The sequence below is a fragment of the Elephas maximus genome, chromosome 1 (genome assembly GCF_024166365.1).
Source record: "Elephas maximus indicus isolate mEleMax1 chromosome 1, mEleMax1 primary haplotype, whole genome shotgun sequence".
NCBI classification, from domain to species: domain Eukaryota; kingdom Metazoa; phylum Chordata; class Mammalia; order Proboscidea; family Elephantidae; genus Elephas; species Elephas maximus.
Genome location: NC_064819.1, coordinates 118,132,563 through 118,157,107, shown reverse-complemented (window position 1 = coordinate 118,157,107; position 24,545 = coordinate 118,132,563). Strand labels below are relative to the sequence as shown.

At 41.6% G+C, this 24,545-nt stretch overlaps 1 protein-coding gene across 2 annotated transcripts in view; it reads left to right on the top strand.

Annotated features, from left to right (window-relative positions):
* LOC126082021 (glutathione S-transferase A1) overlaps nucleotides 1-24,308 on the top strand; it is a 231,545-nt gene extending 207,237 nt beyond the window's left edge. Inside the window, exons 1-5 of one of the 2 annotated variants that reach the window (XM_049894324.1) lie at nucleotides 13,023-13,102; nucleotides 18,699-18,831; nucleotides 20,269-20,410; nucleotides 23,151-23,282; nucleotides 24,186-24,308. In XM_049894324.1, coding sequence (XP_049750281.1) covers nucleotides 18,710-18,831; nucleotides 20,269-20,410; nucleotides 23,151-23,282; nucleotides 24,186-24,308 — 519 coding nt within the window. In that variant the 5' untranslated portion in view covers nucleotides 13,023-13,102; nucleotides 18,699-18,709. Of the gene's footprint in view, nucleotides 1-13,022; nucleotides 13,103-18,698; nucleotides 18,832-20,268; nucleotides 20,411-23,150; nucleotides 23,283-24,185 lie in introns of those variants that run through there. The other variant, XM_049894334.1, reaches the window with a different exon arrangement.
* Nucleotides 24,309-24,545: the final 237 nt, after the last annotated feature.

Here is a 24,545-nt window from a genome sequence, read left to right as displayed (position 1 = left end):
CAGCTTTGGTACCACCACGGAATACTCTGACAGGGATCACAATAGAGGGACCCAGACAGAGCTGGAGAATAATGTAGAACAAAATTCAAGCTCACAAAAAAAAGACCAGACTTACTGGTCTGACAGAGACTGGAGAAATCCCGAGAGTATGGCCCATGGACACCTTTTCAGCTCAGTACTGAAGTCATTCCTGAGGTTCATCCTTCAGCTGAAAACAAACAATAACACACATAGCTCAACCATGTATACGAGAATAAATGGGCACACCACCCCAGGGGCAAAGACAAGAAGGCACCAGGGGACAGGAAAGCTGGACAAATGGAAATGGGGAACCCAAGGTCAGGAAGGGGACAGTATTGAAATGTCGCGGTGTCGGCAGCTGATGTCACAAAACAATACATGTATTAATTGTTTAATGAGGAACAAATTCGCTCTGTAAACTTTCACCTAAAGCACAATTAAGAAAAAAAAAAGAAAGATTTACAGCTTCGGAAACCCTATGGGGCAGTTCTACTTTGTCCTATAGGGTTGCTATGAGTTGGAATTGAGTCCACCGCAGTGGGTTTGGTTTGGTATCTTCATTTCTCTCTGGGCACCTGTTTTAGTCATCTAGTGCTGCCATAACAGAAATACCACAAGTGGATGGCTTTAAAAAAGAGAAATTATTTTCTCACAGTGTACCCAGTGCCGTCGAGTCAGACTACAAGTCCAAATTCAAGGCATTGGCTCCAGGGGAAGGCTATCTCTTTCTGTCAGCTCTGGAGCAAGGCCCTTGTCCTCAGTCTTTCCCTGGTCAAGGAGCTTCTCAGGCACAGGGACCCCATGTCCAAAGGACATGCTCTGCTCCTGGTACTGCTTTCTTGGTGGTATGAGGTCCCTAAATCTATACTTGTTTCCCTTTCCTTTTATCTCTTGAGTGATAAAAGGTGGTGCCACACTCCAGGGAAACTCCCTTTACATTGGAGCAGAGAGGTCCCTTGAGTAAGGGCAGTGTTACAATCCCACCCTAATCCTTTTAACCACAGGCAGAGATTATGATTTATAACACACAGGAAGATCACAAAATGTAGGAAAAGCACACATGGCCTAACCAAGTTGACACATAATTCTGGGGGACACAATTCAATTCATTACAGTGTGTTTCCCATTTAGGTGCTGATGGACAGGACTCAGTTGGTCCTTGTCTTGGAGGGTCTCAGGTGTCCTGGGTTGTGCTAATAACGGGCTGGTCTTTTTCTAAGGCTGTAGCTGTTGTCCATTGCAGGCCCCGAAGGCCAGAGTCAGCAGCCTGCCCACAGTGAAGAAGTTCCTGCAGCCTGGCAGCCAAAGGAAGCAATCCCAGATGAGAAAGCTTTAGAAGAAGCAAGGACGATTTTCAAGTGTAAATAAAGCAGGCTTGGACCCCATGCACATGCAAGAGAAATCTGACATCTTACAGCAATTAAGTGCTTTCTAAGTCGTTAATCCTGGCTATTGTGAGGCTAAGGGACTTTTTCACATTACATATGCTAATTAAATGATAAACCTGCTATGGACAGATTTTATGACATTTTGTTCCTTTCGATTATTATCAGATACGAAGTCAGCATTCCAACTTCCTAACCTGTCTCCTTCTTTGAATTGCCATCGGGGATTTGCTTCGAAATTTGATTTTGTGATAAAACCAAAAAATCCACTGCCATCAAGTTGATTCCAACTCATAGTGACCCTATGGCACAGAGTAGAACTGCCCCATAGAGTTTCCAAGGAGCACCTGGTAAATTCCAACTGCTGACCTTTTGGTTAGCAGCCGTAGCACTTAACCACTACACCACCAGGGGTTCCTGATCTTATGATAGTGGGGGGAATAAGTGGGCATATAGTTGAGAAAAGATTGTTGGCAACTGTTGAAGTAGGGCTTATTATACTACTCTCTCTGCTTTTATATCTGTAAGAAAATTTCTATTTAAAATTTTTTTTAAAAATATTCATTTATGGTGCTCATACTACGTTCCAGGTGCTGTGCTAGATTATGGGCACTTCACTGCAAACTAGACAAAGGTCCCGACTTCAGGTGCTCACAGTCTATAGCAGAAGCAGATCTTAAACAATTGAATCTAAATATATAGAACTTTTGTATGAGAGACCCTGGATTTGCAAATTGAAAAAATGAACAATAATGCCCTTCCCTTGAATTGTCATATTTCCAGTTCAGCCTGTATTTCCTGATCCTTTCCCTGGGCTGCCCTGCTCTTTTCAAATTTCTCTTGCTTAGTCCTTTTATGTTTACTCAGTGGCACAGTCCCACTGCTCTGTTTTAATACTAGAAGATTGGGTATGACCGTCAGGATTTGTTGACTTAGCACCCCAGTTCCATGTTATTATTTAATTTTTCTATGGTATTCATTCTCATAAAGCAAGCTCAAAGGAGGAAACTGTAGAAAAATATCTGACTCTGATTATACCTAGGAGGACTCTTTGATTTTATCAAGCCATCACATAATACCTGCTATGTGCAATGCACTGTTTTAAAAAATAGCATGGCACCTCTCTGCCCTCTGAGAGCTCACAATTTAACGGAGACACAGATGTGTACATAAATAACTATGTAATACTGTGTACGGTATGAAAATTCAAAATTAAGATTTACTAGTGTAAGAAAAAAAAAAATGGAGCCCTGGTGGCACATGGTTAAGAGCTCAGCTGCTAAACAAAAGGTCTGCAGTTCGAATCCACCAGCCACTCCTTGGAAACCTTGTGGGGCAGTTCTACTCTGAACTACAGAGTCGCTGTGAATTAAATCAACTCCACGGCAATTTTTTTTTTTTAATTTATTGCTAAAATTAAACAACTCCCCAGAAGCCTGGACAATGCTCCAAGACCTCTGGGTGTCTTCTTAAATATACCTCTGCAAACCAACCTTATTAATTCCTCAGGAATGCCCCCCTCCTTCTTTCCCAAGGACTTCACTCACTTGAAGTAACAGATGATAGATGTTTAGCCTAAAATTTTCTTTTTCCCAAGGCGTATGGTGTGGTGATTAAGAGCTCAGCTGCTAACTAAAAGGTCTACAGTTCAAATCCACCAGCCGCTCCTTGGAAACCCTTTCAGACAGTTCTACTCTGTCCTAGAGGGTCACTATGAGTCAGAATCTACTCGATGGCAACGGGTCTGGTTTTTTGGTTGTATCTCTAAAGTTTTGTGTATTCCATGTGACCTGTTCTTCTGCAATACCGTTTAATCTTCAAAAACAGTTGTACATTCTTTCTTTTATCATGAGATTATAAATGGCGTATAAGCAAAAAACCTCAAAGCAGTTTCTCTGGAGCTGACTGCCTGGTGGCAAATGTCTCTCTCTTTCTCTCTCATACTTTCTCTTAATAAATAATTGATCTCTTTCATTGTCAAAGTCTTGATGTCTTTAACACTATACTAGGAATAAATTAGTCTGAATGTCAGAAGAGCTAGATTCTAATTCAGCCTTTGCCACGAATTAGCTAGCTGGCAAATCTCGTTCTGTTTCCGGGGTTCCTTCAACTCACTGCAAACCGAGAGGCTGGTCTAGAGCAGGGTTTCACAACCTTGGCAGTATAGACATTTTGGGCTGGGTAATTCTTTGTTAAGGGGGGCTGTCCTGTGTAATCCTAATTTGAACGGTAGAAGGTCAGATATCAAAGGGGTGGAAAAGTCACTGAGCCTGGAGGTCCTGATGCTGCCCTGGAAGCTAGGATCTGACCTGGGCCAAAGGGGCAGGACCCATACTTTTCTTAGCCCGGCAGCCTTCTCCACTGGGTTCTGACTTGCTCTGTTAAGAGAATCATGATTCTTGGCTTAGAACTCTAGGGACCCAGTTAAAGTGATGCCGCTGCTGGACCCATTCTGCTGTTAGTTGTCTCCAAGCCTGTTTTTCAGACTCGATTCAAGCCTCTTTAGGGCAGAAGCCAAACCAGATTCATGTCTGATCCCACAAGCCATCATCATTGCTGATACATGAAAACTACTCAGCGTGAGCTGAGGAAGTTTGAGTGAAACTTTTTAAAAGAAGGAAATGCATTTGAGTGTAAACCAGAAACAAGTGTCAAGGAAAGATCAGTAAAATGTCTGCATTCTCAGGTAAGGAAGCAGATGTTGGAGAGAAGTGATGGTTTTCATCAAGTGTTGAAAATTAGCCTCCTTGAGACCTTGGGAAACCCTGGTGGTGAGGTGGTCAAGAGCTATGGCTGCGAACCAAAAAGGTGACAGCTGGAATCCACCAGGGGCTCCTTGGAAACCCTACACAGCAGTTCTACTCTGCCCTATAGGGTCACTATGAGTCAGAATCGCCTTGACAGCAACGGATTTCGTTTGGTTTTTATTTTTGAGGCCTTGAGCCTTGTACTTGAATCAATGGAGAGAGGAGTAGGGGGCTCAGTCACATGGTTGGACACCTGTGAACAGGAGTGCTTCCAGAGTGCCTGGAACAGGGCAAGTGGCAGCCAGGGCCTGGCCTGGGAAGAAGGCACACTGCGTGCATGGAGCAGGCGCCAGGTCCATCTATCTACCAACCTACAGACCTATTGACCTATAGCAATAGCAGAAGCAGATATTAAACACACAGTGTCAAAAGAATGTCATAAAAGTCATCAGAGGGAAAGTTCAGGGGCAGGTGAAGATAGAATGTTCCAAGAGAATGAACAATATGTGCAAAGGTGAGGCAGCTGGCTTGAGTCCAGCAGAGGGGAGAATTTACGCCAATACAGTAGCCGGATTTAGTGTAAAATGCAGGACACCCAGTTAAACGTGGATTTCACATGAACAATGAATAATTGTTTTTAAGTATAAGTATATCCTGTACGATACCTGGGATATACTTAGAAAATTATCGATTATTTGTCAAAACTTCACATTCTCAAGTTATCCTGTATTTTATCTGGCAATCTGATATAAAAAAGACCCCAGGGTGCCATCCCGTTGCCTTTTCATCACATCATCTCCCCATCTCAGTAGCACTTTGCATCCTTGCATCCAATTCATGAAAACCCCCACACTAACTTTCACCAAAAAGCCAGTCCTCGCTGACTTGCAGAGAGAGTCAAATAAACCTGAAATTCTTTGTTTAAACTTCTTACTGCTAACCTTGAAGTGAAACATTTAACCAGTCGTTCTGTGATTAGAGGATGACTTGTCATTTTCCTAATCTGGAATGGAATCTGGTGGCTGCAGAAAAGACAAGGGAGTGGCTAACTGAACTGTCACACATTTGGGAAGGAAGCAGATACTCAAGTATAAAAACAGCTTACACACACAAGTGGTGTTGGCACTGAGTTGCTGAGTCCAGTGGAAGCCAGATTTAATAAGGTTAGTGCTGATCTTATGAATCTTATACATTGCCTCACATCTAGATGGCTAGAAAAAGACTTCAAAATGTGTCCTTAGAAAATGGAAAAGTCTTCTTTTATAGTCCCACTGGGACTTCTTGGTGTGTTTAAGAGTTTCAGAGTTTTTTATTCAGTTGCTGATAGATCCTTGGAGAGATGCAAAAATGGAGAATTTAGAAAACTAGGGCACAAGAATGCAATGGTCTGAGAAGAATTCATGACATGAGAGAAAAAAGAATGGCAACATTTTAGAGGATGTGAGAATGTGTCCGGTGCCAGAGGGGAGTGTAGGAGTTTATGCTAAAGTGACTTTTGCAATAGAATTGACTTGATGTTGACAAGAGTCAGCACACAATTGTCATGAATTTAAATTCGGCAGAATGGCAGACTAGGGTCCCCACCTGACCAGTGAGAAGGACAGAAATCCCACTGGCTCCATGCCTCGGTTGCCTCTCACACCTCCACGTTTGTTGAGAAAGGATCTACCAATGCCACCAAGCACAGTCCGAATTTACACCTCGGTAGTAGAATCCACACATATTAGCTCTTTCCTTTAGAAGAGATGCTCTGTGATTTGATGCTGGGTCTTGACACCATTGACTTTGCAATACTTTCTTAAGGTTGTTATGCTCCAAAAGGTAGGCACGGTTTCTGGTGAAGAACTGTGTGGAAATTGCAAGCGAATCTAAATATATAGAACTTTTGTATGCGAGACCCTGGATTTGCAACTTGAAAAAAAATGAGCAATAATGCCCCTCACTTGAATTGTCATATTTCCAGTTCAGCCTGTATTTCCTAATCCTTTCCCTGGGCTGCCCTGCTCTTTTCAAATTTCTCTTGCTTAGTCCTTTTATGTTTACTCAGTGGCACAGTCCCACTGCTTTGTTTTAATACTAGAAGATTGGGTATGACCGTCAGGATTTGTTGACTTAGCACCCCAGTTCCACGTTATTATTTAATTTTTCTATGGTATTCATTCTCATAAAGCAAGCTCAAAGGAGGAAACTGTAGAAAAATATCTGACTCTGATTATACCTAGGAGGACTATTTGATTTTATCAAGCCATCACATAATATCTGCTATGTGCAGTGCACTGTTTTAAAAAATAGCATGGCACCTCTCTGCCCTCTGAGAGCTCACAATTTAACGGAGACACAGATGTGTACATAAATAACTATGTAATACTGTGTACGGTATGAAAATTCAAAATTAAGATTTACTAGTGTAAGAAAAAAAAAATGGAGCCCTGGTGGCACATGGTTAAGAGCTCAGCCGCTAACCAAAAGGTCTGCAGTTCGAATCCACTAGCCACTCCTTGGAAACCTTGTGGGGCAGTTCTACTCTGAACTACAGAGTCACTATGAATTAAATCAACTCCACGGCAATTTTTTTTTTTTAATTTATTGCTAAAATTAAAAAACTCCCCAGAAGCCTGGACAATGCTCCAAGACCTCTGGGTATCTTTTTAAATATATCTCTGCAAACCAACCTTATTAATTCCTCAGGAATGCCCCACTCCTTGTTTCCCAAGGACTTCACTCACTTTCTTTTATCATGAGATTATAAATGGCATATAAGCAAAAAACCTCAAAGCAGTTTCCCTGGAGCTGACTGCCAGGTGGCAAATGTCTCTCTCTTTCTCTCTCATACTTTCTCTTAATAAATAACTGGTCTCTTTCATTGTCAAAGTCTGAATGTTTTTAACACTATACTAGGAATAAATTAGTCTGAATGTCAGAAGAGCTAGATTCTAATTCAGCCTTTGCCACGAATTAGCTAGCTGGCAAATCTCATTCTGTTTCCGGGGTTCATTCAACACACTGCAAACCGAGAGGCTGGTCTAGAGCAGGGTTTTGCAACCTTGGCAGTATAGACATTTTGGGCTGGGTAATTCTTTGTTAAGGGGGGCTGTCCTGTGTAATCCTAATTTGAAGGGTAGAAGGTCAGATATTAAAGAAGTGGAAAAGTCACTGAGCCTGGAGGTCCTGATGCTGCCCTGGAAGCTAGGATCTGACCTGGGCCAAAGGGGCAGGACCCATACTTTTCTTAGCCCGGCAGCCTTCTCCACTGGGTTCTGACTTGCTCTGTTAAGAGAATCATGATTCTTGGCTTAGAATTCTAGGGACCCAGTTAAAGTGATGCCGCTGCTGGACCCATTCTGCTGTTAGTTGTCTCCAAGCCTGTTTTTCAGACTCGATTCAAGCCTCTTTAGGGCAGAAGCCAAACCAGATTCATGTCTGATCCCACAAGCCATCATCATTGCTGATACATGAAAACTACTCAGCGTGAGCTGAGGAAGTTTGAGTGAAACTTTTTAAAAGAAGGAAATACATTTGAGTGTAAACCAGAAACAAGTGTCAAGGAAAGATCAGTAAAATGTCTGCATTCTCAGGTAAGGAAGCAGATGTTGGAGAGAAGTGATGGTTTTCATCAAGTGTTGAAAATTAGCCTCCTTGAGACCTTGGGAAACCCTGGTGGTGAGGTGGTCAAGAGCTATGGCTGCGAACCAAAAAGGTGGCAGTTGGAATCCACCAGGGGCTCCTTGGAAACCCTACACAGCAGTTCTACTCTGCCCTATAGGGTCACTATGAGTCAGAATCGCCTTGACAGCAACGGATTTCGTTTGGTTTTTATTTTTGAGGCCTTGAGCCTTGTACTTGAATCAATGGAGAGAGGAGTAGGGGGCTCAGTCACATGGTTGGACACCTGTGAACAGGAGTGCTTCCAGAGTGCCTGGAACAGGGCAAGTGGCAGCCAGGGCCTGACCTGGGAAGAAGGCACGCTGGGTGCATGGAGCAGGCGCCAAGTCTATCTATCTATCTACCGACCCACAGACCTATTGACCTGCTATCTATCTACCTATGTATATCTTATGTGCTACAGGTGCTCTGTGAATACAGAGTGGATAGACCTGAGAACAAGAGAACACTTCTGCCACTCTGAGACTCACCTGCCTTCCAAGAACTGGGGGCAGGCAGAAATTCCCGTTTGCTGAGTGCCTCTTATGCATTTTACGCACATTATTTCATTTATTTTTCTCAATAGCCCTCAAAAGTAGATTCACCATTTTTAGAAGAGGAAACTGAGCCACAGAAATTGAACAACCTGCCTGAACTTACGCTCCTCCTAAAGGAAAGACTTGAGATCTGAGCCTGCACTGTTTGCTCTGGGTTTCCCTTCTCTGTGCTGAGAAACACTGCAATTAGGACCAATCCAGAGACATAGCTCCTTTAATTTGTTAGTGGATTGATCATAAGATTTATTCTTTTAAAAACAAGCCCACTTTCTTTTTTTTTTTTTAGTATTTTATTGTGTTTAAGGTGAGAGTTCACACAGCAAATTAGGTTCCTATTTAAACTAATTACTCAGTGATCTTGGTTACATTTTCACAATATGTCATCATTCTGATTCATTCCATTCTGGTTGCACCATTTCCAGTACTCTAGCTTTCCTGTCCCTTTACCTTCTCATTTTCACTTTAATTTTTTACCGTTTTGTCTCCCGTTGTTGATTTTGTTTTTTTAAAGAAACTCATTACTCATGGGTGATAGTCTTTATTTTATGATCCAATCCGTTATTTAGCTAACAGGTGACCTCAAGGGATAATTTCAGTTTAAGGTGTGACGTCTGTCTCAGAACGATAGTCTGAGGGAGTCCTCTAGTCACAAATGGTTCAGTAAATCTGTAGCCCGCTTTCTTATTAAGTTAAAATATAGTTATTCAAGTACTCAGTTTAGGTCTCTGGGTGGTGCAAAAGGTTTGTGCTCAACAACTAACCTAAAGGTGGGTGGTTCGAGCCCACCCAACGGCACCTTGAAAGAAAGGCCTGGTGATCTGCTTCCATAAAGACTTGTTGTTGTTGTTAGCTGCTGTCAAGTCCACCCCCAACTCATGGCACCCCCGTGCGTTACAGAGTAGAACTGCTCCATAGATTTTTTTTTGGCTGTAACCTTTACAGAAGCAGTTTGCCAGACCTTACTTCCACAGAGCCACTGGGTGGGTTCAAACAGCCAGCCTTTGCATTAGCAAACCACTTGCTCTATCCAGGCTCTTCCGTTCCATAAAGATTACAGCCAAGAAAACCCTGTGGAGCTCAGTTCTACTCTGCAACACATGGGGTCACCACGAGTTGGAATCGACTCAATGGCACTGGGTTTGGGTTTTTATTTTTGGCTAGTACTGAATTTATTAATAGTTTTTAGGATGCCAAGGTAAGGCAAGGCTGGCTATTATGAATTTTCTCTTCCAATCAAGCCCCTAAAAACTGCTAACAGACAGAAGCTCATGAATTAGATGTTCCTCTCTCTCCCTGCCTGTCTAGCCTTTAACTGGCTAGTGGACTCTGACTGGGAAAATACACAAGGTTCTCAGAGAAACACAGAGATGGTGAGCAAAAACTCCCTGGTCTTGCGGTCAGATGACTGATTTCGACTTGACCAGACTTGACTGGATACTCATGAACTATGAGCGTGGGCGAGGTGTTTATCCCTCTAAAATTCAGTTTCCTCAGTTTTAAAATGGGATGTTAGAAACTATTTCACAGGGTGGTTGTAGAGGGTAGAAATAGTAGATATTGAGTAGGAATAAGGAACACATGTCTGTGACCTCCAGCAAATCACTCAATCTCTCTAGTTCTCAGTTTCTGTGATTGAGGCAAGGTATTATGATGCCCCAATCTTGATCAGGCCTTTGGAAGCTTAATGTTCTGAACATGAACTTGGCTTAAAAGAGAGAGCGTGTTATCATGAAATGATATATTATGTAAGATAAATACCCATTTCCCTTTGTAACATGATCTCTGTCACTTAAGTGGGATTAATGTGAGGATGTGTATCATTTAGCTCTGTGAACTCTAGTCCACAGCAATTAAACACTCTTAACAAGTTAGTAAAGTTTTAATCTCCTTTTAAATTCTGCTGAATCATAGCATCTCTATCTCCCATGATAAGAAAGTATAATACACAAAATCCCCAATGGCAAGGCAGATGAGTTAAGTATATTCTCAAAAGATTCTTTACTTCCTAAAAGGTAAGAATATTGAGTTCCACATTTTAAATTATGGATATTTGAAACATTTTGATGTCTAAAATTCACGTTACACTTACTTTTTCAGAGATATATCCATTGGGTAAAGATAAATGTATTTTGTCCAAACTTCCACAACAGCAATACTTTCAAAGAATCATCTTAATGTTTTCTAAACAGAGCTTGCGGTTTGGAGAGAAGAATATAACTGGTCCTCCTAAATCCTGGCCCTGGGACTCCTGCTTTTATTAATCCTGTGTGTTTCTATTCACACCCGTGGTCGAACTCGTTAAATTCTTTGCTGAAGTCATTGAGTTGCCTTCTCTGGGTCCCTGTTATGCTCTTACCTTCCAAGCAACCTGGGATAAAGCAAGGGCTTTCAAACTTCCTTGACTGGACCCAGTCAATGTATCTCTTACCCTTTATAAAAAAATGACCAAATAAGCATGCACACCCCATATATTCATGTATACACCATGTATGTAACTGAATCTGAAACCTCATGAATCAATAGTTACCTGTTCTATATGTAATGCATGCTGATATTTTCTATTCTTTTTATTTCAATTTTAAAATTAGTAGATTTCCAATTCACTGACTTGTACATATAGAAATTGTAGAATTGGCATATATCCTGCTGTGTACATTCTCAAGAACAACACCCCAAATAAATTACGAAACACAACAACAACAACGATGAGGTATCACCACCCATCTATTAGAATGGCTAAAATCCAAAACACTGACAACACCAAATGCTGGAGAGGACATGGAACAACAGGAACTCATTCACTGTGGGTGGGAATGCAGAATGGTACAGTCACTTTGGAAGACAATCTGGCAGTTTCTTACCAAGTTAAACATGGGCTTACTATATGATTCCACAATTGTGCTTCTAGGTATTTACCCAAATGAGTTGAAAACTTACGTCTATACAAAAACCTGCATACAAATGTGTATAGCAGCTTTATTCATAATTGCCCAAAATTGGAAGCAACCAGGATGTCCTTCAGTAGTTGAATGGATAAACAAACTGTGGTACATTGATACAATGGAGTGTTTATTCAGTGATAAAAAGAAATGAGCCATCAAGCCATGAAAAGACATGGAAGAACCTTAAATTCATACTGCTAGCTTGAGGGCACACAACAACAAGTCAAAGAAGCCTGTGCAAAAAAGTTACATGTCGTATGATTCCACCTATGTGACATTTTGGAAAAAGAAAAAGTACAGAGACAGTGAAAAGCTGAGTGGTTGCCACAAGGTTAGGGGAAGGGAGGAGAGATTAATACGTAACACACAGGGCATTTTTAGGGCAGTGGGACTTCTGTATGATACTATAATGGTGAACACATGTCAATAACAATTTGTTAAAACATAGGGCTGTGCAACACAAAGAATAAACCTAAATGTAAACTATGGACTTTAGCAATAAATTTAGTAATTTTATAATCCATTAAAGCGTCGCCATGTGTATTTTGAAAACCACCAGTACAGAAAGTAAAGCTTTTTAGACTGGTTTTGAATAGAAGTGGATTTGAATCCCAGCCAACCACTTTCTTTGGGCAAGTTACTTACTCTCTAGAAACCTCAGTATCCCCAACTTATATCTATACAAAAATCTGCACACAAAATGTAAAATGAGAATAATTACCAAATCCACCTTGGGTGATTTTGTAAGACTAAATAAATTTGTGAGCATGCCCAGTGTGTGGTAGACATTGAATAAATGTTAGTTCCTTTCCAAACACTATAAAGTTAATGCAGTAACACCCCTTTTTCTAAACGGTAAAATTAAATAAAACACACTCAGTGGAGGTAGAATATAGAATTCCAAATGAAGCAATGAATTAATGTCCTCCTCTGTGTGTGGAAAGAATTTGGATCTTTTGAGCTAAAGTCAAGCAAGTTTGAGTCTTAATTTCTACTTTTGCTCAAATGCAACGTAACAGCCGAAGAGCTAGAGAGTGACTTTGCTCCCTCCTTCTCCTCCTGCTCAGTGATGACCTCTGGTTTCAAGGCCACCTTAAAGACTCCCAGGGTCTTCCCCTGTGTAGGATCCAGGCCTGCCCTCTTAAGTCCTGGGTGTGAATTTCCATGTCCATTGAGAACTGGTGTGTGGCTGTAGACCTCCCATTTAACCTCTCTGAGCCTCATTTTCATTACTGGTTCATGAGGCAGCCATGAGAATTAAGGTATAATGTATTGAAAACAGTGGGCAGGGAACATGAGGAGGTTTTCAATATCCCTTCTCTAATCTTTCTGTTTTTTTAATCTTTCTGTCCTATAGGGTCGCTATGAGTCGGAATCGACCCGACGGCACTGGGTTGCTGGGTTTAATCTTTCCCCTCCTGCTAATGTCCACACATGCGTTCTTACTACAGGCTCATCTGTTAGCCTCCCAAGAATGGTCACATTTTAACCAATGGAGACATGAGACTGGTTTGATGCCATTTCACAACGCTGGCCACGGATATTAGAGATTTGAGGCCAAGGAAAACCTTCATAGGACCCCTCCAACCTACTACAGAGAAGCCAGATACTCTACCCTTCTATACCATTGATCCTGTTCAAACGTACATCATAAAGTACATTTCTGCTTCTGTCGTCTGATTCATTCAATCAGGTTTAGAGAAAAGCAGGAGCTCTGCTATCATGGCGGGAAGCCCATGCTTCATTACTTCAATGGACGAGGCAGAATGGAATCTACCCGGTGGCTCTTGGCTGCAGCTGGAGTTGAGGTAGGTTCTGAGTTAGGTCATGGTAAGTCATATCTAAAATTGTCTGTATCAAAGTGTTTTTCTCACATAAGCCAGGAGACTTCCATATTAGATGAGTTTTGCCTTAAATAAAAATATGAAAAAAAAATCACATGCAAAGTCCATTTAACATTGGAAAAGCAATCAATGTACACGCTATATTAATTGTATAAGAGACAAAAAGCACATGATCATCTCAATAGATGCAGGAAAATCATTTGACAAAATCCAACACCTTTTCACCATAAAAACTCTCAGTAAGCTTGGAATAGAAAGGAACTTCAACCTACTAAAGGTCATCTACGACACCCCCTCTCCATTTCCCTCCAGCTATTTTATCATCATACTCGGAAACCCTGGTGACATAGTGGTTAAGAGTTATGGCTGCTAACCAAAAAGTCAGCAGTTCAGATCCACCAGGTGCTCCTGTCCTATAGGGTCACTATGAGTCGGAATCGACTCGACAGCTATGGAGGCGGGGGACAGCATAATCCTTGCTAGTAAAAGGTAGGCTTTTTCCCCTAGAGATCAAGAACAAGACAAGGATGTCCTCTCTCACCACTTCTATTCAAATTATCTTAGGCATACTAGCCAGAGCAATTAGGCAAGAAAAACAAATAAAAGGCACTCAGTTTGGAAAGGAAGAAATAAAACTATCTCTATTTGCAGAGTACATGATCTAGTATATAGAAAATCTTTAATGAAATATTGCTCAGCAATGTAAAGAGTACATTGCTGAATGAGCTGCTGATACATGCACTAATGGATGGGTCTCAAAATTAGGTTGACTGAAAGAGGCCAGACACAAAAGAGCATACAGCATATTATTCCACTTTAAAACTCCATTTATAAATTCTACAAAAGGGAAACACAGAATGATGGAAAGCCTATTTGTGGTTGCCTGAGAGTGGGTACGGAGGATTGACTACAAAGATGCATGAGAGAACTTATCAGGATGACAGGAATGTTCTATACGTATTGTTGTGATAGAGTTAAATGGGTGTTTACATTTGTGAAACCTCATGGGGCCGGCTCACTTAAAATGAGTCTTTTATGTAAATTATTCCTTAATATATTTGATTTTTAAACATGAAATCACCAGTTATTAAGACAGAGACAGATTTGGCTAAATAATTTTTAATAATTTCTGCCCATCACAGAGCACAGAAACAATTAAAAGAAACTGAATCACCAGCTAATCCCAATTGGTGGCCCTTATTTGGATTTGAATTTAAACAAACTGGAAAAAATAGTTTATGACATTTATGCAACAATTGGAAACATGAACACGGATGATACTAAAGAATTATTGTTAATTTTTTAGCTGTGATAATGTTTTCTGGTTATTTTGAAGATGTTTTTTATGTTTTAGAGACACATATTGAAGTATTTAAGAATGAAAGATTTGCACCAAGTTATTACCATATGGAGAGAGCAACAGGGGTATAGATGAAATGACTGACTTGAGTTGATAATTACTGAAGCTGGGTTATGGGTACAAGGAGGAGATCATTATACTCTTTCTATTTTTATTTATGCTAAAAGTCTCCATAATAAAAAATACATAACATAAGAAAATGAGTGTAATTAAACTTAAAATACAAACCACGAATGTGGGGGAGGTGGAGAGAGTGAGTGGGTTGCACTGCCTGTGAAAGATTCAATGCATTCATTCAGCAATTATCTTGGCAAGCACATATTAAGTGCCAGGATCTGTGCCAAGTCCTCGGGATACACTGATGAACCAGACAGACATGGTCCCTCCCCTCAGATGGCCGACATATAGTAAGAATGCAGACAAGTATATAGATAATTAAGATAAGGAGTGAGAACATCTGGGAGGACACCTGGGCTTTTTACAGTGTTAAAATGCCAGACTTCCTAGGATTCCAATTGGAAATACTGCTAGGTTTCTGTGTGACCCTGCTGGGTGCTGCCCTCTAGAGGAGTCACTGAAAAAAACACTTTCTCAGTCCAGATCAAGGGGACCCAGCAACTGAGGGAGGGAACCTTTGTTTCCCTGGGGAGCTGGGGAGCGAGTCATAGACGAACTCAGAAGATCTTGCCCCGCAGGTGGCACAAGGAAAGGGGGGTTTTTATGAGCTGGTGTCCTGGGAAGCGAATTGCTAGTCCCCTCCCTCCAGCCTCATAAAGGAACGTGTTTATCTAAGCCTCGGGATTATACTTTATTGATGACTTCATGACTTACTCCACTCATGACTGTACTAGACTTTAGTCTAATCCTTTCTCAGTGTTATGAAGAAAAAAGCAAACCAAAAATCTAAATATTGTGATCCCAGGTTGTCCTCTCTCTATAAATGAATAACCTGTATTAGCAAAGTCCAGGCCTCAGCTCTGTGGTTCAGAAGATGTCTGTGTTCAGAGCCCCCAGGCAAGATGAGCTCCTCACAGCAGAACGGAGTAGGGGGCAAAGCTGAGAGCATCCAGGCTTCCTCTTGTCTACCCAGCTTGACTGAAGAGGGGTGGTGGGGCGAGGGCTGTTCAGAGACCCTGCTCAGGGCTCCAGGGTTCTCTGTGCCCAAAGGGTGATCATCATATCCCAATCTACTCTACCTGCCTCATAAGCAACATCACACTCACCACCCCATCCCCACCTCACTACCCTCCTGTGATGACCACCCGCCATCTTATATGTTTGCCTTGAACTGGACACCTTATAAATTGTTTGCACACACCATCTGTTATAATCTGGCCCTGTGGGATTGTCTAGATCCACAATAAATGCTATTTCACTGAGAAATTACAAATCCCACAATTCCCAACCTTTTCACAACCATGAACCTTGCTAACTGAAAGGTTGGCGGTTCAGACCCATTCAGTGGTTCCACGGGAGAAAGACGTGGTGACCTGCTTCCGTAAAGATTATAGCCAAGAAAATCCTGTGGGGTAATCCTACTCTGTCACTTGGGTTTGCTGTGAGTCGGAATTGATGGTACAAAACCACTACTTGTTTTACTCTGGGCCATGTCTTGCGCCACATAGTTTAAAAACATGACAATATTTCATGGAAGGAATGGTCAACCCCATTTTATCAATGAGGAAACTAAGGCTTGGAGATACTAAGTGACTGCATTCCAGCTCACAGAGCTATTATGTCACAGAACCAAGACTGGAACAAATCAGACTGACATTAAATCGACGTTCTTGATAAGTCTGTCCTTGGACTTTTGGATTCTACCTGTTAAAAAAAAGTACATCATTAAGTAATAATTTTTGTATTTGTATTAAAGGGGTATAACCATTCAGAGCTCTGACCCGCCTGAAAGAGCCCAACTACTTGGCTGCCATGGAACCAATGGAACATGTGTTAGAAGGTCTAATGTACACCTGTGTTTAACTTACTGGAAATAGGCCAGGAAGAACTTACATATTCACCAGTGTGGATTGCTTAAAAAAAAAAAAAAAAAAAGGATGTGAATCTGTAGGATGAAACAGCAGCCACCCGTTGAAACCCTAATGACAACTTACATTTACTAAGCACTTAATGTGCACTTGATACGGTTCTAAGTGCTTTGCATGCCTAAGTCATTAAACCTATAGCATAAGTACCATAATGACACCCATAATCACACTCAGGTAAGAACACTGAGGCACACAGAGGTTCAGTAATGCACTGAAGGTCACAAAGTGAAAAAGCTCAGATACGAACCCAGGAAGTCAAATCAGAAACCAAAGTTATTTGGCGGAGAGGGGCTGGAACTAGCCCAGGGACTCTAGTTTTTCTCCTTAGATTGGCAATTCTGCCTTAGAGTGTCCCAAATTTTCAAGAAGAGGAGATACTGAGTTGCAAGAACAGGAGCTCTGCAACAACCAGGACCCATTTTGCCATGGACGAAGCTCCTGGGGAATACCAAACCAAACCAAACCTGATGCTGTCGAGTGATTCTGATTACAGGACATGGCAGAACTGCCCCATAGGGCTTCCAAGGCTGTAAATCTTTATAGAAGCAGACTGCCTTGCCTTTCTCCTGGGGAGCAGCTGGTGGGTTCAAATAGCCAACCTTCTGGTTAGCAGCCGAGTGCTTTAATCATTGCACCACTCCTGTGGAATAGGATGATATAAATTATGGCAAAGGCCAATTGGTGGCAGAATCTTAAATGGCCCTAGCTCAATGGCATACCCTATGCTGGGGGGCACACAATGTCCTAACCTGATCTGACGTGGACAAACAGGCTCTCCCAAGATGTTACAACTCCAGAATTACAGCAATCTCCCAAGTCTCCTCCCTCCAATGACATTTTCCTCCAAATCTTTACCTAATTTCTGGGGATAGGATGGAGGTGAAGGAGACTTTAAGGAATGAACAGCCAGTGGCTGTGACCCATGCCCCTTCCTTGATGAGTTTTATCTAAGTATTCCAAATGGCCAAGACCAGACTCCTCCTGCCAAACTCAGAAATCTTACCTTCTCCATATTATGTACTAGCCTTTCAAGTTTGAAAGCTCTATAATGGTATTGAATGAAGTAACAGGATTTTTTTTTTTTTTTTTACTGTTTCTGCTTTCCAGTTTGAAGAGAAACTTATAGAATCTCCAGAAGACTGGAAAAAGTTAGTAAATGGTAAGATCAAGTTTCTAAATGCCACTGAGATGGTATCTACTAGAACTCCTAAGCTGAGGTGGAGACACCAGACAATGCCTTATTGTGTCTGTGTGGTGGTAGCTGAGGGTGGTAGAGAAGGAGAAAAGTGGTTAAAATGTAAGGAGTGGGGCTCCCTGAGCAGGTCTGACAACTCTCTCAGGGCTAAGAAGGGCTACAACGCTGGGAGTCTGCTACAGAAACCATGCCCAGTGCCCTGTGATTCCCTCTGGTTGCTTTCTCATGCTTTTCTGTACCGTGAATGAGCTGCAAACAGTTCAGGATCCCACACTGCCCTCCAGCAAAAGACACACAAAAGCATGCATTAGAGTGAAAGGAATAAATAGACAGAGGAGTGGCAATGACTTCAGTTATTTTATCAGTCGTGGTGAAGTGACATCCTAGCAATACTGCAGAGTCAGTTAAATGTGACCATGTAGAAGCATTTGGGAGGCCAGGTGAGAGGGTGGCGAGGGAGATAACTGAGCAAGGAACAGCATCTGTGGGGTTAGGAAAACAGGACCTGCCCTGCATATACCACTCCCATGGTATGATTTGAGGAGCACAGAAAGGGGCCTCTACATAGAAATCCCTCTCAGAATGTCATGAACACCATGAGAATTACTTCGGGAATTTCCCATTTAACATGCCACCTGGCTGGCAGCACTGTTGCAGCCACTCCCAGCTTTTCTTGAAGGTACTTTAGACACATAAAATACAAAGGAATCAATTTATACCTGGTTGGGAAATAATAAGATAAATGAAAAAACAGGTTAAAAATAAAAGGGAGATCAAAAAGAACAGGAAGGACTACTGTGAAGCTGAAAACCAAATGCAATTTCAGTTGACATATCATTGCGTTATAATTTGTGGTTTTATTTTGCATCTTCTGTCACCTGAACAAACATTTTTTCATCCTTAAAGGGTGCAATCCATAAAATATTTCACCTATTCTTTTTCTTTTCTTTCTTTCAAAAGAGGGGAGTTTGATGTTCCAGCAAGTGCCAATGGTTGAAATTGATGGAATGAAGCTGGTGCAGACCAGAGCCATTCTCAACTACATTGCCACCAAATACAATCTCTATGGGAAGGACATAAAGGAGAGAGCCCTGTACGGTATATTCTCTGTTCTGATATCAGCAAACAACATGGGAACCACTTAGGTCCTACCTTGAGTGGACAGAGTATACTGGGACTGCAGAAGAAGAGGCCAGGAGGAGCAGAAGCCCCAGAACTGAGTGGGACCATGGCAGGGGATCCTGACTCAGCAGCAGGCTGGGCCTTAGGCATATAGCCTGAGTGACGTCCAGCACACCCCAGTGCTGTAGAGAAGGGGGAATGAAAACCTGGGATGGGTTTAGTGGGTGCACCACCATGTAGCACCAAGACAGAGATTTCCAAGTGTTGACAAAAAGGAAGCCAGAAAGATGGTAAATTTTTTTTTTTTTTTAGCAGCTCAGGGCTTTAGGAGGTGCATGGTAGCAACAGCTAGACACAAGAACAAAGTGTCTGAGTGTCTAGAGCAGAAGACTGAGGAAGGGAAGGAGCCAAAGAGACTGATTCTGAAGTTCTAGAAATTATGAAATGATGACGAGATATTTAAGTTATATGGACTAGCCGACTTGGCATGGTTAACAGAGGCCAGAACCCAGTGATTCCTTGGTGCCCGGGGTTACCTCAGGTATCTGGATACAGGCCTGAAGCAGCCAAACTTACACAAAAACCCCCAAACAAATTCTAGAGACAGAACGTAGGTTAGTGGTTACCAGGGGTTGGAGGAGAGTCTGATAGGGAGTCACTGCTAAAGGGAACAATGTTTCTTTTGGGAATGACACAAATATTCTGATGATGGTTACAGACCTCTGTGAATGTGCTAAACAACACTAAATTGTACCCTTTAAGAGGGTGAAATTTATGGCCTGAGAATTATGTTTCGATAAGCTGTTAGTTAAAAAACTCAGTGATAAGTGTAATTAATGTCACTAAATTGTACATGTAAAAAATGCTGAAATGCAAATGTTTTGTTTATATTTTTTTTACAACTATTAAAAAAAAAAAAAAAAGCTCAGTTTGGAACAAAAGGGAAAATGTTCCCTGGAATATGCATTGCTTGGAATTGTTTAAATAATTGTACCTGGTTAAGAGGACATGACTGAGGTCACCTTGTGACCTGTCCCTTGGGATTACTTCGGTGGCAGGCCTTTAGCCATATGCCTCACACCAGTTTGTGCACAGAACCAACAACAGAGATGGAAAACCCTAAACAGAGTATCATTTGGTACTTGCAGTGATTCTACCACTGTCTTAACCTTGACCTTAAATGGGTCACCCATGCTCTCTGTACCTACATTTGGTCATGTGTTTAACAAAAATTTTAGACACATGTGTACCCCAGTAGATTGATTTAAAAATTAAATGTGAAAAGATAATTAAAATTGTAGCATTATGACTGGCACAAAATAAGCACCCAGTGAAAATGAGCCTCTTTTTTGAATTATAAAATCTAAGGCAGGAGGCATTTGAAACTCTGCTCATTTTTGTCTTTCAGGATTGATATGTATGTAGAAGGTGTGGCAGATTTGGGTGAGATGATCCTTCTTTTGCCAGTTGCACCACCTGGGGAAAAAGATGCCAAGCTTGCGTTGATCAAAGAGAAAACAACAAACCGTTATTTTCCTGCCTTTGAAAAGGTAAATGGAATCTGCTGGATGTTTGCGGTCTGAAGAGTTTAGAGGACAACAGAATTCCAGTGCCTGGCCATTACTGGGCACTGACCTTCATTCCAGTGAGCCTCCCTTAATAAACTAAGGTCGCATCCTGACCCTCAAGATGTTTTATAAAAATCAACTGCGAAGAACAATTTTATCAGTTATAAAGCCAAGTTGTAAAATTTCAGAAAATTTCAATTTACCAGGACCCAATCTAGAATTCTCTGACTCACAGAATTCCATCTTCATATTTAGAACTTGAGTTGGCAGGTGCTTCGGGCAATGCTAGAGATTGGACTAGACCCTGCAGAGCACCAAGGGTTTGATCCAAGGTGGAACATGATAAAAGCAACACATTAGAGAAATATTCTGGCACCGTGTATAGGAAGACATGAGACTGCTGCCCACTGGGATAATATTGTAAATATTCAAATGTCGGATAAGAAGTAGCTAAACAGGGATAGCTGGATGAGGAGAAAGAGAAATATACAAATTTGTCAAGAAGAATCTAAAGGATTTGGGACATGGCTGTCACACTTTTGAGGAAAGCCATGAAAACTAAAGAAAATAAGTTTCATCATTAAGTATACAGTACCTATATTACCCGCTGCCGTCGAGTCAATTCCGACTTATAGCGACCCTATAGCACATACATTAGTCGATGTTTTTTCTTTGAAGGTAAAAGGAGAACATTTCAACATTAAAACTCTCTGAAATCAAGCTATATAAGAATCATGAACCAAAAAATGATTACGAGAGATGCCAGAACCCCAAATCAGTTGTCATCAAGGCAGTTCTGCTCATGGCAATCTTGTGTGTGTCACAGTAGAACTGTGCTCCACTGGGTTTTCAGTGGCTGATTTTTTGAAAATAGATCACAAGGCCTTTCTTCCAAGGCTCCATGGAGTGGACCTGAACCTCCAACCTTTCAGTTAACAGCCAAGCATATTAACTACATGCACACCAGTAGCTCCATGCGAGATCAAATGAAAAACCAAATCAGTTGCCCTCGAGTCGATTTGGACTCACAGCAACCTCATGTGTTTCAGAGCAGAATTGCAATTCACAGGGTTTTCAGTGGCCGTGATCTTTCAGAAGTAGATTGTCAGGCATTTCTTGCAAGGTAGCTCTGGGTGAATTTGAAGCGTCAACCTTTCAGTTAGTAGCCTAGTGCTTAGCCATTTTAGCATTCCAAGAACTCTTGCATAAGAGATTCAGGAGGCTTAAAAAAAAAAAAGGACTAACATCTAAACATCCATCTATAGACCATTCTTTCATTCATTCAACAAATGTTAATTCAGTCCTTGGGTCTCAGGCCCCATACAAAAAACTGCAAGTTTAATAGCAATAAGAGAATAGGCCGTCATGGCTCTTATGATACTGACAGCTTAGGGCACATTCGCAGAAAACTAACCATACAGCATTACAGATTAATCTATCTACAGTTAGAAATGCAATCGGCCCCATGAAAACGTAAGTGAAAAATGTATATTACAAATTAGCTTTTGATATTTTATTTTTGTATAAAATCATTACACATGCTTCTATACAGAGACGTAGACTGAAAGGATATTTGCCTATGGGGTTAACAGGTTAACAATGGTTTATCTTTAGGTAGTGACATCCTGTGTGTTTTTGTCTTTATTCCTTATGATCTATATATTGTTGGAATATTTTAAATAAATATTACATATTTTCTCAATATTTTATTATGAAAAATTTCACACATACAGACAAGTTAAAAGGCACATACAATAAATGCATATATACCTATCACCTAGATTCTAAAATTAATATTTTATTATGTTTGTTTTATCATATCTCTTCATCTCTCCATCTCTCTTTCCATCCAAAACTTATTACTTTTTGATGCTTTTCAAAGTAAATGCAACATCAGTGCAGTTCTGCCCTAAACATTCCAGCATGCAGATTATAACATAATTCAATCTTTTTACCAAACCTAAAAAACCAAACCCTTGCTCTTGAGTTGATTCCGACTCATAGCGACCCTATAGGACAAAGTAGAGTTGCTCCATAGGATTTTCAAGGAGCGACTGGTAGATTCAAACTGCCCACCTTTTGGTTAGTAGCCAAGGTCTTAACCACTGCACCACCAGGGCTCCAATGTTTTTACAGACACAGGTAAATTAGGAATCAAAGCAAATGTTGCAAGGAAGAGGTTGAATTCAAGTTGACCCAGGTTTGTTTCATATCCAAGAAAAGATAAACCAGGGAATGAGGAAGCAGATAACAGGAGAAATGTAGACTCCAAAATAGTCTGGTCAGAGGTAAAGAATGCTGTCAGGAAGAAGAGATGTCACCCAAGGGAGAGAAGAGAGAGAGAAGAATGGAGAGTCATAGCCTGAAGTTTCAGGGCTGCACACATTTAGGGGGTGGGCTAAACAGACACATGGTGCAGCAGGTGCTAAGTCCTTGGCACTTGGGAAAGATGCAAGTAATGGGGTTGGAGTGTGAAATGTCACAATGATGTGGGGAAGAGAAAAGAAAACACTAGCTTGGGCTTCAACTGAAGAGTGAGGAAAGAACAGTAGAAATCCACTTCTTCCTCTCTCTTATTGAATCAGGGGTGGTGGAGAAAGGTCTGAAGCTCTTCAACTGCCCAGTAAGGCAGCAGGGGTGGGGAACACCAGCTGGAGGGAGTCAGGAGAGAACCAGCCTGACTCTGCCGGTGTTCGTGATCTGATGTCCTCTAATTTTCCAGGTGTTAAAGAGCCACGGACAAGACTATCTTGTTGGCAACAAGCTGAGCAGGGCTGACATTCACCTGGTTGAACTTATCTACTACGTGGAAGAGCTGGACCCCAGCCTTATTGCCAGCTTCCCTCTACTGAAGGTGATTGATTTCACAGCCCCCAGGAGAGGAAGCCCCACCCCTCCCTCCTGGGAATCCACTATATGGACCCTTGGACTGGTGATTTGAGCCCTAGCCTCTTCCAGGCCTTCCCTTTCTCTTATGCCATCAAAATTAGTTTCTAGGCCCTGGTTCTGAGGCATGAAAAGATCTTGCTAAGCCAAGGAAACTGGAAGTGGATGGAAACCCAAGAAGAAAGTTCTGTCTTTTATCATGAGAAAGACTCCACTCAGCATCTCTGCCCCTCCCTCTATTCCATTGCTGTCTCTGGTCTCATTTTTCTCTGTGATTTCCTTTATCCAAGGTCTTCCACTTCTGAATCTGCCTGAGCAGGTCTCTTTCCCTCTGATTTCCTACCCTTGGCTCCTGCTCTGCCTTTTAGACCTCTCTGCACAAGTCTTTCCCCCCACCCCACTCCCACCCACTGCCTGTCTTTATCTCTCTCACTGGGCAAATTAGTTTCAACTGGCCCCATGGTTTATCATTTTTAATTTTCTCTGTCTTTATTCCTGCTCAGTTTTCCTAGTTCTTCATTTCTGTTATTGGGAGACTTTATTGGTGGTGATCTCTGACTTGAAGACAGACACAGTATTCATCCTTGTATTATACAAGCACAATGACTATACAAGATATCTCTGTAAGGAAGAAGATAAAGAAGACTGGGATATAAGTAAAGTCTTAAACAAAGGTGTCTTCAGGGGAAAATGCTATTGAGCAATATTTCCTTTTATCTTCATTTCTCTCTGGGCATCTGCATCCCATTTAGGTGCTAATGGAGGGGACTCAGTTGGTCCTTCTCTTGGAGGGTCTCAGGTGTCCTGGGTTGTGCTAATGGTGGTCTGGTCTTTTGGCTCCACTCTGAGGCTGTGCTGTTGTCCATTGCAGGCCCTGAAGGCCAGAGTCAGCAGCCTCCCCACAGTGAAGAAGTTCCTGCAGCCTGGCAGCCAGAGGAAGCCTCCCACAGATGAGAAAAGTTTAGAAGAAGCAAGGAAGATTTTCAAGTTTTAGTAAATCCAGCATGAATGCCATGCACATGCAAGAGAAATCTTAAATTTTATAGCAATGAAGTGCTTTCCGAGTCGTTAAATGTGGCTGTTGTGAGGCTAATAAACTTTTCCAAAGTATATATGCTCATTTAATTAGAAATCAACTGTGCAGATTTAGGTCCCTGGGTGGCCCAAATGGTTTGTGCTCAGCTAGTAACCTAAAGGTTGGTGGTTTGAACCCACCCAGTGGCCTTATCTC